General features: G+C 35.4%; 1 protein-coding gene across 2 annotated transcripts in view; it reads right to left on the bottom strand.

Annotated features, from left to right (window-relative positions):
• Positions 1-1,717: 1,717 nt before the first annotated feature.
• PARP11 (poly(ADP-ribose) polymerase family member 11) overlaps positions 1,718-13,695 on the bottom strand; it is a 31,113-nt gene continuing 19,135 nt past the window's right edge. For both annotated transcript variants that reach the window (XM_044678424.1, XM_044678425.1), the window contains 2 exons: positions 5,878-6,029; positions 1,718-2,099 (listed from right to left, as the gene is read on the bottom strand). In XM_044678424.1, the coding sequence (XP_044534359.1) occupies positions 1,783-2,099; positions 5,878-6,029 (469 nt within the window). In that variant the 3' untranslated portion in view covers positions 1,718-1,782. The remainder of the gene's footprint in view (positions 2,100-5,877; positions 6,030-13,695) is intronic.

The following is a 13,695-nucleotide window of genomic DNA, read 5'->3' as shown; positions in this document are numbered from 1 at the left end:
AACTTTGGAAAAGGAGACCTCAGCCTTCCACCTTATTTACTATATTTTGATGGTCATGGAAGCAATGGGAAAAGCATTCATCCTGAGGTTGAAAGATAAACCTTGCTGGAGAGAGGAAAATGAGAAAAAATTTCAAGGTACAAAATAACTAAGTGTAAGGCAAAACAATCTTAACCTGAATTCCTAATGGCAGTAATATTGTTTCTCCAGGCCCTCAAAACAGTCATCACCTTGTCACTGTGGGATGACTGCCCAATGATCTCTGGATTTATAGTTTGTTCTCTCAATGTTTCACTTTATCACAATTGCCTTTAAAATTCTTAGCTCACTTCATTTACTCAGGCTGATTGGTCTAGAAGTTTGAGGCAAGAAGGCTTTGCTATAATGAACACATGTTTCAAAGTAGGTACCACATGTAGTATTTCCTTTTAGGGGTGTTTACACATGCTGTCAGTTATCAGGCAAACTTGGGAAAAATATGCCCCCTGAAGATCAGTCAACATCAACCTTGCTCTTCACACATTTCATTTTTAGCTACCTTACCAGCCCATACCATGACATGTGGACAGACAATTGGATATTAGACCAGAGCTTGCTAGGCAGTTAGTTTTAACTTCAGGTTGAAATGATGCTAATGTAAAGACAACAAAGATCACATCCCCTTCCCCTCATAGTGTTCATATAAGTTGAGAAAAGTTTTCAAGGAAAAATTTGGCACCAGCTCTCCCTTATAATAAAACATTAAAAGAGATGGAATGTGGAAAAGGCCTCCATAAAGTGGATATGTGAATTGTACCTAAATCCAAATTAAAAGATTGTCCACTGCTACTAACAAGTACATAGCAGACTTTCCAAAGGGCTACAAACTTTGTATTAATACAACATGGAGACACACAGAATCCAAATGTAACTAAGTTACACAAATCACCAGAGAATAGTAGGAAAGAGATGAGTCTCAGAAGTTCATGGAAGACACTCCAAAAAACAAACAGGGGGAAAAGGGTCCAGAGCAATAAATTAAAAAGTCCCACTTTTCAGAACTGGATATACACCTTGTGCAGCAGCAGGCTTTGGTGCAGATGACTCCAGAGGAGCTATGAAAGAACTACAGGCTCAATTTTTCAAAGCCTTTGCCAATTCAGCTGGAGAAGAGAGCACTGAATGATGTGAACAAGTCTGGGCCCTGCAGCATACTTTCCCAAGGAAATCTGAAACAGTGGACTGTACCTTGGCTTTGTCCTATCAGTTCTAATGATAGCTTTGTGGCTAGTTCTCATCTGCAGAGTTTGAAATTTCACTCTCCAGAAAACCCACAAAGCAACACAACATAAGAATTCTATTGCAAAGGGCAAGTTCTTACAAAAGTTTGGAAATTGCAGCATAGTACATTTACACCAAGATCTATATTCCCCCCTCCCGCCCAAGACTTAACATAGGAATTCTTTAGTCTTTAAATCGAAAAACCACATTCTGTTAACAGAGAAGCAAACTTTCAAAACTTTTGAATGCTTATGTTAAGTGAGACTCGGTTATATCAGCTCTGAATAAGCTTCTTTGCTACCTTAATTCTTTAAAAGGCAACAGTATAATTTATTTACTAACTAGTCCTTTGGAAGAAATAAATAAAAGACCAGTGTGTCCTTTCAGGTAGAAGCCACTCTTCCTTCACATCTGTTTCAAAAGTTGGTGATATTACTAAACATTTAGGGGCTGGATAACAGATGTATCAATTCCTTTTGCAAAGAGGCAAAAACCATCCATAATTACTAAATAGACGAAAGATCAATGAAACTCTATTAAATACTCAGGATAGATCTGATTGGCGTCAAAAACCACAAAGATCTTTGGATTCCAGGTATTATCTACACAGCTGTCATATAAATTCACAAAGCTCCCATCTTTGGAAGGAGGCCGCATGTATTTGGAGTCTCCATTTATGTAATCTCCAATTAAGACTCGAGCAAGAAACATAGATTTATATGTTCTAAATAAATGTCGCTGCTGCAAGCTGACACCATGAATTTGGAAAGTAGTCCCGTGCTTCATGTCGTCTTTGCAGAAGCGACTGGAGTATGCAGCATCTCTGGCAAAATAGGTCCCTTGAGGGAAAAGGAAAAAAAGCCATCATTATTCCAGAGATTGATTGAACATAAGGAAAAACATTCTGATTTTCAAGGGAATAAAACATACAATGAAACACCAGCATTTAGATACAAAATCTCCTTATTTGCAGAACTTTTAGAAAAGGACATGTTACCTTATGCCAGCGATGAAAATATTAACTCAGATTTATCCAAGCATTTTAAGGTTTGTAAAGCTCTACACCAACATTATCTCTTGTGATCCTCATAGCAGCTGCATTAAGTAGGTTATACAATTGCTATTATAGCCATTTCACAAATTATGGCTGAGGGGGTTGGGGTTTGAAATTATTTTCTTGAAATCATGATACTGTGAAGTGTTTGAGGCAAAAGCCAAAGTCAAAAACTTTATTCCAAGTATCCTGGGCTCTTAATGGTAGCTTGGCCACTGACTAGCTGTGTAGCCTCAGGTAAGTCATTTAACTTCCCCAGGCCTGGTTGTTCTCTTCTGTAAAATGAAATGGATGGAATACCTCAAAAACCCCATTCAAAGCTCAATCTATGATCCTATAAACTCAATAATAAGTCTATCAATAACAAGATTTCATACTTGACAAAAATAAATAATTTACTATTTATGCAGCCCATTGAGGTTTACAAAATGCTTTATAAATATTATCCCATTTTATCTTCGTGATAACTCTGGGATGTTGGTGCTATTATTATCCTCATTTTACAGATGAAGAAAGTGAGGCAAAAAGAGGTTAAATGACTTGCCCAGTATCAAATCAGGTACCTGATTTGAACTTAGGGATTCCTAACTCCAGGTCTAGCACTATCCACTACTACGCTAAAATAATTTCAAAAGTTGATAATGCTGAAGATATAAATAGTAGCAATTCACATCTGTAGGGCAATTAGGGCATTCCCCTGCCCCTGCCTTCTCCACTTGATGACTGGAACATTATATCTACATTCTTCTTCCTGCAACCTTGGTCTTCACTCACGAGTATCCTGGCTCTAATATTGCTGAAGCTCAGCTTTTTCCTTCCATCTCCATGCTCTGCTCTCCTCCCTTCCCTGCCTTTTCAGATCCTCTTAACAGTCTTCCCACATTAGAATGTAAGTTCAAGGGCAGGGAATATCTTGTTTATGCCTATCAGATTGCTTGGCACAAAGTAAACACTATCTGTCTATTGTCTATAATCTATCTATCTATCTATCTATCTATCTATCTATCTATCTATCTACCTATCTATCTATCTCTCCATCCATCTATTTCTCACTAAGATTCTGCAGTGTTTTCCTCACAATAATTTGGGAAAATAGTGCAAAAAATACAATCATCATTTTACAGTGATGAAACAACTTCTGAGAAAGTTAAATGACTTAATCATAATCACACGAATAAATGTTTGAGATGGGAATTTAAAGTTCTATCTAACAATTCCATCTGTTATGCTTCTCAAACTCAAGAAAAGAAAAAAAAGTTTCCTGGTTTGATGCTGAAATATAAAGACTAAAGCACAGGTTTCTTTAATAGAATATGTAAAAAACAATATTACTAAGATAATGTCTACTATGAAAACATCTTGGAATTTTTGAAGCCCCATAGCATTGATATTGCCTAGGCCATACTTTTTGACCCTTATTGTTAAATGAATGGAATGAACTCTCTGAGTTATTTTTCCTCTTCTATCCCCTGAGGCTTCACATATCTAACCACTCTAAAAACCTCTGATTTTAACTAGAATACTTTAATTAATTCTCTCTCTTTGATAATCTCAGAAATGAAAATGACCTAAAGATCATCTAGTTTACACTAAACATGAAGAAGAATCTTAGGAACACAAAATTCAGAGCTGAAAGGAGCTTTTGAGATTATCTAATTCAATATTTTCATTTTTACAAATGAGGAAACTGAGAATACAAGGTGTTGAAATGACTTGTCAAAGTTCATGCAGGTCACTGACAAGTCATTATCCACTAGTGGTTAAGAGGAAAATCCATTTCCCAATTCCACTTCTTGAAATATTTAATTATTAGGATGTTTTTCCTTACATTCAACTTAAATCAATGTCTTTCAATAAGTCAACAAGGCATTGTCTTAGACACTGGGGATAAAAATACCCAAACAACAAAAAGTCTTTTGACCTCAAGAACCTTACATTCCACTGGAATAACACATAAACAGACATTTAAAAAGATAATTGGAAAAGATAGAAAGCACTATCAACTAGAGGCATTAAAAAAGGCTTTCCATATAAAGTGACACTTGAACTGATCTATTAAAAAACAACAAAAAAAAGGATTCTTAGAGGCAGAAATAAGGAAGGTTTCTGAAGTCTAGTCACTCAGAACAATCTCTGCAAAAGCATGTAGGCAATGGGTGGGATACAAGTTCCAGAACAGCGAGTAGCTCAACTGAGCTAGAATACAGGAAAAGGAGAATATGAAATTAATTTGAAAAGGCAGACTGGAGTCTGACTGTACAGGACTTTAAAGACAAGTGAGATGATCCTGGAAGCATCCTGGTAAAGGAAAGTGATAGTATGCCTCCCTCAATTTCCATCTACTGCTCTAGGCTCTGTCCTCTCAGGTCAACCAGAAAGTCTGCTCCCTCTTCTTTAGGAGAACCCTTCGAATACTTGAGGAAAGCACATCCTCTTTCCTTCCCTCCTTAAATGTTATGCAAATTAAATATTCTCAGGTCTAAACTTAATATGATCAGCTCTCCAAACCTCTAATGACTGGCCATACTATTCTGGAAATATACCTACTTGTCTTTAAAATATGATGCCCAGAACTGAAAACAATACTCCAAATGTGATCTGAATAAGGCAGAAGACAGTGGAATTATTGCCTCCTTTGTTCTGGACAGAATAGTTCTACTAATATAGCCTAGAATAGAATGAGGTTTTTTTGGGGGGATTCTTTTGTCTGCAATATGTTGATATCAACTCATATCCGGCATGAAGAACATGAAAACTCGTGATCTTTTTCACAAAAAAAAAAAAAAAGAAAGATAGAACATATAGTTCAAAATTAAGAAATAAAAGGCCAGAAAAACTGTTGCTAAGTACTTACATTTCTCTCCATCTCTTGTTGACTTGCATACCTGGGAAAAGCCAAACTTTCAAAACCAAATGAAAGGGAGGGAATGATTGATTCTCTCCTGACATTTATCCTTGTTCCTCACCTCTATACAAATCATTTACTTTGTTCTATATTCTATTCATATATGCTTAAGTGGAATGTAAATACTTTGTCTGCCTTGAACAATTGTCTAGTTGTTATATATTTCACATGAAATGTTAACTGCTTTAGCATATTAGCTAACATACAGGAAACAGTCCCTATTTGTACCCTGCTGAGTGAAACACAAGATCATGTAATACTAGACTAATGAATACTTTTTGATGACTATTTTCAACAAGATGGCTGAGACCAGAATAGTTTCTGAATCAGGTAAAAGAGTACAAGTTTTACTTCTAAATCATGCATAGAGCAAATAGACTCTCTATACCTCAGTAATGTTTCTAAAGATAGTGTGGGCTTCTTGGCAGAGCCAGGATCTCCTGGTTACTTTGAGTTCAATTGAAAACCAAAACCTTGAATAAAAATAGTAATAGCCACCATAAAGATAGTATTTTAAGGCATGTGAAGTGCTTATAGACATTGTTTCATTTGATCTTAACAACAAAGCACTTGGTTACAATGCAAAATAGAAAAAAAAAATCTGTCTTCCTTTATAGGGCTCAGAATGTAGCTTAAATCTTGATAACTAAATAATTACCTTTTCCAAAAACTGCAGCATGGATACCATTTATCCTCCAATCAAAGTTATGAATACAAATTGCTTCTACAAATTCACTGCTGGTACCATGAAATAACATTTGTTCATTAATCTTAGGCACACCCCTCTTCTTCTTGAGCTGTGCCTTCTTCCTAAACGTATGAAACAAACAAAAAAGAACCCACCAAATAGAAATAAATAAATAATATTTAAACAATTTTTCTTAACAAGCAAAATTTAACAGAAAAGCATGAAAAGAATGAAACTCAAGACCTTGTTAAGTCCTCTTAGACACACAAGAAAACATACAAAAATTATATACTCCTAGGGATAGCTAAGTGGCTCAGTGGATTAAGAGCCAGGCCTAGAAATAGGAGGATCAGGGTTCAAATCTGACCTCAGATACTTCCTAGTTGGGTAGGTCAATTAACTCCCATTGCCTAGCCCTTACCACTTTCCACCCATGACCAATACATAGCATTGATTCTAAGACAGAAGGTAAGGTTTTTTAAAAAAATTATATACCCTGCGTGCTCTTAACACTGAATATCTCATAAGGAAAACTGATTATTGCTCCATCATAATAAAGGCAACTGTTTGCCTTATCTTTTGGTTTGCTATGGGATACGTCCATCATCAATGACAGGAATACATACAAATAAAATCATTTAAAATGAAATAATATTCTAAATGTCAATCCCCATTAGGCCAGAGTTCAGGTTAGCTAATTTTTTTAATATAAAAGAGCGAGATATTATGATTTTGTGAACTTGGAATCACAGAATTTGGTGGGAAATCTTCTAGAACAGAGGTGTCAGACATTCAGCCTCCAACACTCCTGTGTTGCCTGAATCAGATTAAAACATAATTGGTAAAAGATTAACAAAGTAAATAAAAATACAACAAAACATAGAAAAAGTTATATTATTTTAAAGCTAAGTCAATATGTGGCCTTCAGGGATTCTTGCATGTGGATTAGTAGTCCTTTCTATTTGATACATTGAACCACCTCATCAATGTAAAAAACTCTTTAATGATGCTTTTTGTTTTAGATCACATTTGTTTTCGAATATGTCTCTCTCTATGGCCCCCACTCAGGGAACCAGTCCATGTAACAATCATTAAAAATGGAAAGAAAAAAAAGCAGCTGGGCAAAATCAACTAGCATATCTACTGCAGCTGAGAGCATATTTGATGTTCTATGCCAGTGATGTTGAACTCAAACAGAAATGGGGACTTCTAGCCCATATATAAAGATCCCTGCAGGTGCATACTGATTCATAAAATTACATATCAACATTATCTATGTTTTTTTAATTTAATTTTATTTACTTTTAAAATAGTTTCTAATTACATTTTAAGCTGGTTCAGACCACAGGGACATCTGTTTTCTCAGTTCTTCTATAGATAATTAAAACTACATTCTTTCTAAGATCCATTTTATTGTTTTTCTGTTTAAAATGTTTTAGTAATTATAGATATTGTTTGCCCGATTCTACTTAACTCACTGTGTAGTTTATATAAATCTTCCAATTTTTCTCTTAATTCTTCATATTTGTAATTTATTTCATTATATTCATGTACCACAATGTGTTTAGCCATTCCCAATGAATAGGTATCTATTTCATTTCTAGTATTATCTATTAAAAGAATTACTAGTATAAACAAAATATTCACAAATATGAAACTTTTTTCATCCAGTATTTTCCTTCCTTGAGGTAAATGCCTAGCAATGGGGCCTCTAGATCTAAGGATATATCATTTAAAAAATTTTTTTCTGAATAATTCCAAACTGATTTATAAACCATTTTGGTTAATCCATAGATCCAACAGGGTATTAGTTTCCTGTCTTCCCATAGCCTTTGTAATACTCATTTTCATTTTTTTTCATATTTGCCAATTTGGGAAGTACTGTGAAATCTCAGAGCTGTTCTGATTGGCTTGGATAATCAGCAATTTTGAACAATGTTTTATATGACTGTTAGTAGTCTGTATTTTTTCTTTAAAGAACTGTTTGTTCATATGTAGGAATTTCTTCTATGACAACTCCCTGACAGGGTCATCCAGTCTCATTAAATATTTCCATGAGAGGAAACTCACATTTTTGCAAGACAGCTTATTCCAATGCAGACTATTCTGATTATCAGAAAGTCCTTCTTTAAATAGTCAAAATCTACCTCATTTCTAATTCCAATGTGCTTAGGAAAAGAAAGAAGGCCATAAGACCAGTACAAGAAGGAAAACTGTGTAGGTGATTTATCAAAGTTTGGAATGGTAAAATAGGTAAGAGATTGGATTCCAAAAGGAGAAATTTCAGAGAAACAGAGGAAATTTTGAAAGATAATAATCCCCATAGCTAGGAAGTTAGAAATACAGGAAGGACAGAGGGAGGGAGAAAAGGAAAAAATAAGTTTTCATTAAGTGCTTACTCTGTGCTTGGCATTGTACTAAGCACCAGGGATACAAAACAATATTCCCTGTTTTCCAGGAACATAGAGGGAAAACACACACAAAAGAAAGTGTAAAAGTGATGGGGATATGGGAGACAGGAAATAAAATTACATTGGAATGTTTTTTAAAGTGCAAAGGTAGTCAGGAAAGGGGCTAAAAGAATGAAATCAGGCTAGCTTCTTAAGGCCTCTTCTTCAGGCCTCTTCATAAAATAGAAGGTCCAAGGGAAACTCACTAATGGGATAAGGGGAATGGACCTCATAAAGGGATGTCCCATGGTTAGCGAGTATATGGGGTAGCAGGCTTCTCCAAAATAAGAAGGCTCCAAAGTTCCCAGTTGAGTTATCAATTGAAGGAACATAGTTATGAATCTAATTTTAACTAGATGTTTAGGGCAGTGATGAGCAAACTACTGCCAGCAGGCCAGATGTGGCCCCCCTGAAATGCTCTATCCCAGGGCATGACATTATTCCTAATCTGATGAATACAATGAGTAGGATACAATACAATGAAACTTCGAAAGAGTTGCCTTAGAAACAGACTGACAGATGAGCATTTCCTTTCCTTTGGCCCCCTCTTTAAAAAGTTTGCCCATCACTGGTTTAGGGTATAAATACCCAAAATGAGTTTTTTTAAAAAATAAATAAGGATGAAATTCTCAAACCGTATGGTCAGTGAAAGAAACTGTTCAGGGACTTGCGTCAAGTGTACAATGTTTGTATATCTGCCAGAGTAGTCTATGTTCCAAGGATAAGCTGATCTCCCTTCTGAAGGAAAAGGTAAGAGACTTGAAGAATGACTTCCACATACTAGGTTGTAAGGAATAATTAACTTTTCTAAAAGAAAAAGAGAGGTTTTCAAGAAGGGAAAAAAAAAAAAAGGTTTTGAGAAAGAGTGGAGATTTGGTTCATATTTAGAGATTGGAGAAAGGAACAATGTTACCCAGAGAAGAAAGGGAAGAAAAGGACAATAAAATAGAGTTTTAAAGCAGCATGTTTCTAAAAAGAGCTGGATGCTCTGAGGAAGAAGATTGGCTCCCCAAAAAAGGCATGGTAAGAGTTAGAGAAGCTACCAAGTGAGAAATTATGCAGTAGGGCTCATGAAGCAACTATGCAACAACGTAATAAAGGCCTACTGTTCTGGAGCATATTTTCAACACATCCCAAACAACTCATGTATACTTATAAAAACCTGATGACACCTATACTCTTCTAGTGATATACATGAGCACAAATGATACTGCCAAAAGGAACCTACAAAGTACTAACAAGGATTACAACATCTTGGATAAAAAGCTAAATAACTAAGGATCACAGGTTGCATTTTCCTTGCTTTGTTGTCCACTAAAGGCAAGACAGGCATAAGAAAAGTTAATTGAGAAGATGGTGTCTGAAAATAGAATCTGGATTTCTGAACCATACCTTAAAATAAAGGAATGGCAGATTCCTGGTCAGAGATGTAGTAAGAATGTATTTTTCTGGTGATCAAGAAAGTTTAAAAAAATAAAACAGGTGAGGGAGGAAGCTGTGTGTGTGGTTTTTATATAGATATGTGTGTCTATATGCTTTATATAGATATATATACCTATATAGAAAAAGGGTGTTCTAGAAGTTTTACTGTGGTTTTATGATTTGTGTAAATGTAAGTATATAGATGTGTATATATATGTATATATATATATTATGATATATCTGTATATATTTAAAAATCTTTTAAATATATAAAACACTTATTTGTATATTTCTTCCCTGAATTGAATACTACAGAAAATAGCTACAATGAAGCAAATTAGTGGTAGAAATACCTGGAAGTTCACAGAAGACAAAAATCTTAAAATATCTATACAGAAATGTCTAAGTTTAGGCAATAAGCAAGAACTAAAGGTCATATTCATGGAAGTAAAATTCACCTCAGTTCTCCAGGAGACTTTATGGGATAAAACCCACAAATGGTCTACAGCCCTGGATGAATAATCTTACTCAAAAGTAGAAGGACACATAAAAAAGGAAGTGAAATAGTACTGTATATATTAAGTATACAGAGTCATATGTAGAAATTTAGGAGCAGGAGAGGGGAAACGTGAAAGAGGCTACCAATAGAGGAAGAAACAGAAGATGCTTTCATTAGAAGCCATTCATACCATCTAAACAAAAAGAAGAAATAGATGGGGAGCTAGTTTGACTTGACTTAAATAAGGGAAATAAGGAAGGGAGGACAAAAGGGAAAAAAACATTGATATAGGGTCAACTAGGTAAGAGTTTTTACAAATGTGATTCTCACAACAACTCTGGAAATTAGAAATTATTATTCTAAACAATGATTATATTATAAAACTATTATTACCTCTATTTTACAGTTAAGGAAACTGAAGCAGAGGTGAAAAGATTCGTCCAGGGTCATATAGTTGGGAAGTGTCTGAGGCCAGATTTTGACTCAGGACTTCCCAACTTAAGCCCAGCACTCTATCTACTGTACCACCACTTGACTACTATTCAGTGGTTTCCAGAATCCACCTTTTCTCATCTTCTGGCCCTTCTTGGTTTGAAGATTAATTCCAAGTAGTTTTGATGCCATGGAATAAGTTGCTGGGTAGTTAAAAATAGATTCCCCTTACCCCTATCTCTCATGCTTCCTTTTTTAACCTAGCTATGCACTTACCTCACTCCCATTTATATGAATATTATTTGTATACATGTGCTATCCTTATATTAGATTACAGAGTGCCTGAGGGATCTTTCATCTTTATCTTCCCAGGGTCTGGTGTGACATCTTGACAGCAAAGTATATTAGAAAGAAGTCTAGATTTGTCATCAGAGGACCTGATACTGAATTCCCATTCTGCTACTCACTCCCCAGGGGAAGTCACTTAATTCTCTGGACCTCAGTGCCCTCATTTATCAAATGGGGAAAGAAACCTTGATGACTTGTATGTTCCTTTCTAGTTCTACATCTATAATCCTAGTGCAGTGGGGATACATGCATTATTGAATGGCAGTAATATAATCCACAATGCCAAAAAGCTGCTTATAGGATATCTGGGATACCTCATAATGGAAGTGCCTTTGAAAGTACATGCAAACTTCCTGTAACTGGTTTTGGTCTGCTAACCAATTGTGGACTAGGAGGCTTGACTAGCTGTGAATGTAGAGTTAAAACTGGGATGGAGTATGGGAATTCAGAAGGCCTTAGTTGACCTTGACCATTTTCTTTTTGTTTGACACCTTTTCTGCTAAATAAGAGTCTAGAATGGGTAATTCAGTCTAGTGGTAAAGCCCATATCAAGAATACGAGGGACTGAAAAGTAAGTAGGAGGTCAAAAATCATACAGCAGCTATTTGGTTATAAAGAGAGATATAAGATGATAGTTTTTTATAGGATGGCAGAGTCAAATGAAGGTCTGGTTTTTTGGTTTTTATTTTTTTTTAAACAATGGGGGAAGACCTGGGTATATTTGTTGGCAGCAAGGTAAGCCAGTCCACAGATAAGCCCTTTAATGGCACTGTTACTTTTCATATCTGTATCCCCAACACTTGGGATGATGCTTTACACCTAGTAAATGCTTAATATAAGTGTGCAGAATTGTTGAATCCTCTCTAAAAGTCTCATTCTTATGTCTACCTACATAAAAGTTACTTTGAACATATGAAAGGATATGTGTGGAAAGTTAATATTAATTTGTACCCCTTTTTGGTCCCCCCAAAAAGCCTTCTGATTTTAAAATTCAAATCTGATTTAAGGTAAAGTTCAAGCTATCCTTCCCCAAGGCTATGTTGGGTCCTCCCTTCTTTTGTCTAGATATAAAAGGGTAGAGACCTGTTCCTTGAGAACTGTCTTGGGCAGTAAAGTAATCAATCAGCTAGGCAGACATCATATTGGAAGCTGAGGACACCTGTTAAGAGTGACTTGCATCTACAAAACCTGCCAGTTCCTGGGAAGATGTCTCTTGAGTTCATTTCATGTGACTGCTGTCCAATGAGAAACTTCTTAAGATGTGCTTGGTGGGGGACAGGACCTGGATGATTATAATCATGAGGAACATATATTGACTCCCAAGACAGGAAGTAGAGCTTCTTTTCCCTTTTTACTACCCCAAACTGGCAGCTCAGCTGCTCTTGTTCACATCTCTCTAGGGTTAGGGCCCCACTCAGGTTATTTTAGCATCTGTTTGGACTGTGTAGGGAGTCTGCTGACTAGTTTAGAAAGCCTTAGCAGTCTTTTAAACAAAATGATATTACAAAACTAAAAATATGGTCTCAAGAAAATTTCATTCCTCACAATATACTAACAAAATATAAGCTATGGTCGGTTCTACTAAATCGAATAGATTTTGATTAAGGATTCTGAGTTGAAAACATATTTTCTATCTGAGAATCTCCTTAAGTATAGAGAAACTCTTTATCATATGGTTGGCCTACAAGATGATAAAAAATTTTAGCCATGGTGGCAGTAAAAGACACAAAAATATAAAATGGCTCTGGGTCAGAGTAGTGATTTACAAAAGGTTTGCTGAATTTGAATTAAGGATCATCTTGAGATTTTAAATTATCCACACAGAAAGCAAAGTGGAAAGGGGAAGAAGCTTTGAAATCTACCTTACAGGTAAGAAAATCACATAATCAGAAGTTGAATAAATCTCTAAAACTGAAGGCTATTAGCAAGGTCAGTTATTGTCACAAGGGGGAAAAAAAGAAAATAAGTGTGAAAAACAACTGAAAATGCCTTATTTCACATAAACTATTCAAGCAATAAGAACCTGTAATCTACATCAATTCAGGTTACTCTAGACAAAATGGAAATTTGCTTGTATACTTACCAAACAGAAACAAACCTATTCCCAAGTTCTCACAAGTCAAATTCCATCATAAAAATACTATTACAAAGAAAGCTTTGTTATTAAAAACCTCCCAAAATTCTAATTCTGTACTTATTTTAGACAACATTGGTTTAAAAAATAATAAAATAATAAAATCGACCAAATAAAAATATTTTAATGTATTGCTGCAAGGAATATGATGGTGGTGTTCATTTATTTGGAAGTTTCCATGTGAAAGGGAGACTGTTCTGTTTGGTGCCAGAAGGTAGAACCAAGAGCAGTGAGTGGGAGTTACAAAGACAAAAATTTAGGCTACATAAAGCTTCCTAACAATTAGCCAAAAATGTATGGATGGCTTTGAGAGTTTATAGATTCTCTTTTCTGGGAGGTCTTCAAGGAGATTTTTATGACCATTTATCAAATATGCTATCATTGGTATTCCTTAGATATATACAAGTTGGATTAAATGGCTACTGAGGTCCCTTCCAGTTCTCAAATTTTATGACTATATCATCTCATTCAGACCTCTCATTTGCAAATGAGGAACTTGAAGC

The sequence above is a fragment of the Gracilinanus agilis genome, chromosome 5 (genome assembly GCF_016433145.1).
Source record: "Gracilinanus agilis isolate LMUSP501 chromosome 5, AgileGrace, whole genome shotgun sequence".
In the NCBI taxonomy this organism is placed as follows: domain Eukaryota; kingdom Metazoa; phylum Chordata; class Mammalia; order Didelphimorphia; family Didelphidae; genus Gracilinanus; species Gracilinanus agilis.
Note: the sequence above shows the minus strand (reverse complement) of the source record. Positions and strands in the feature narration are given on the sequence as shown.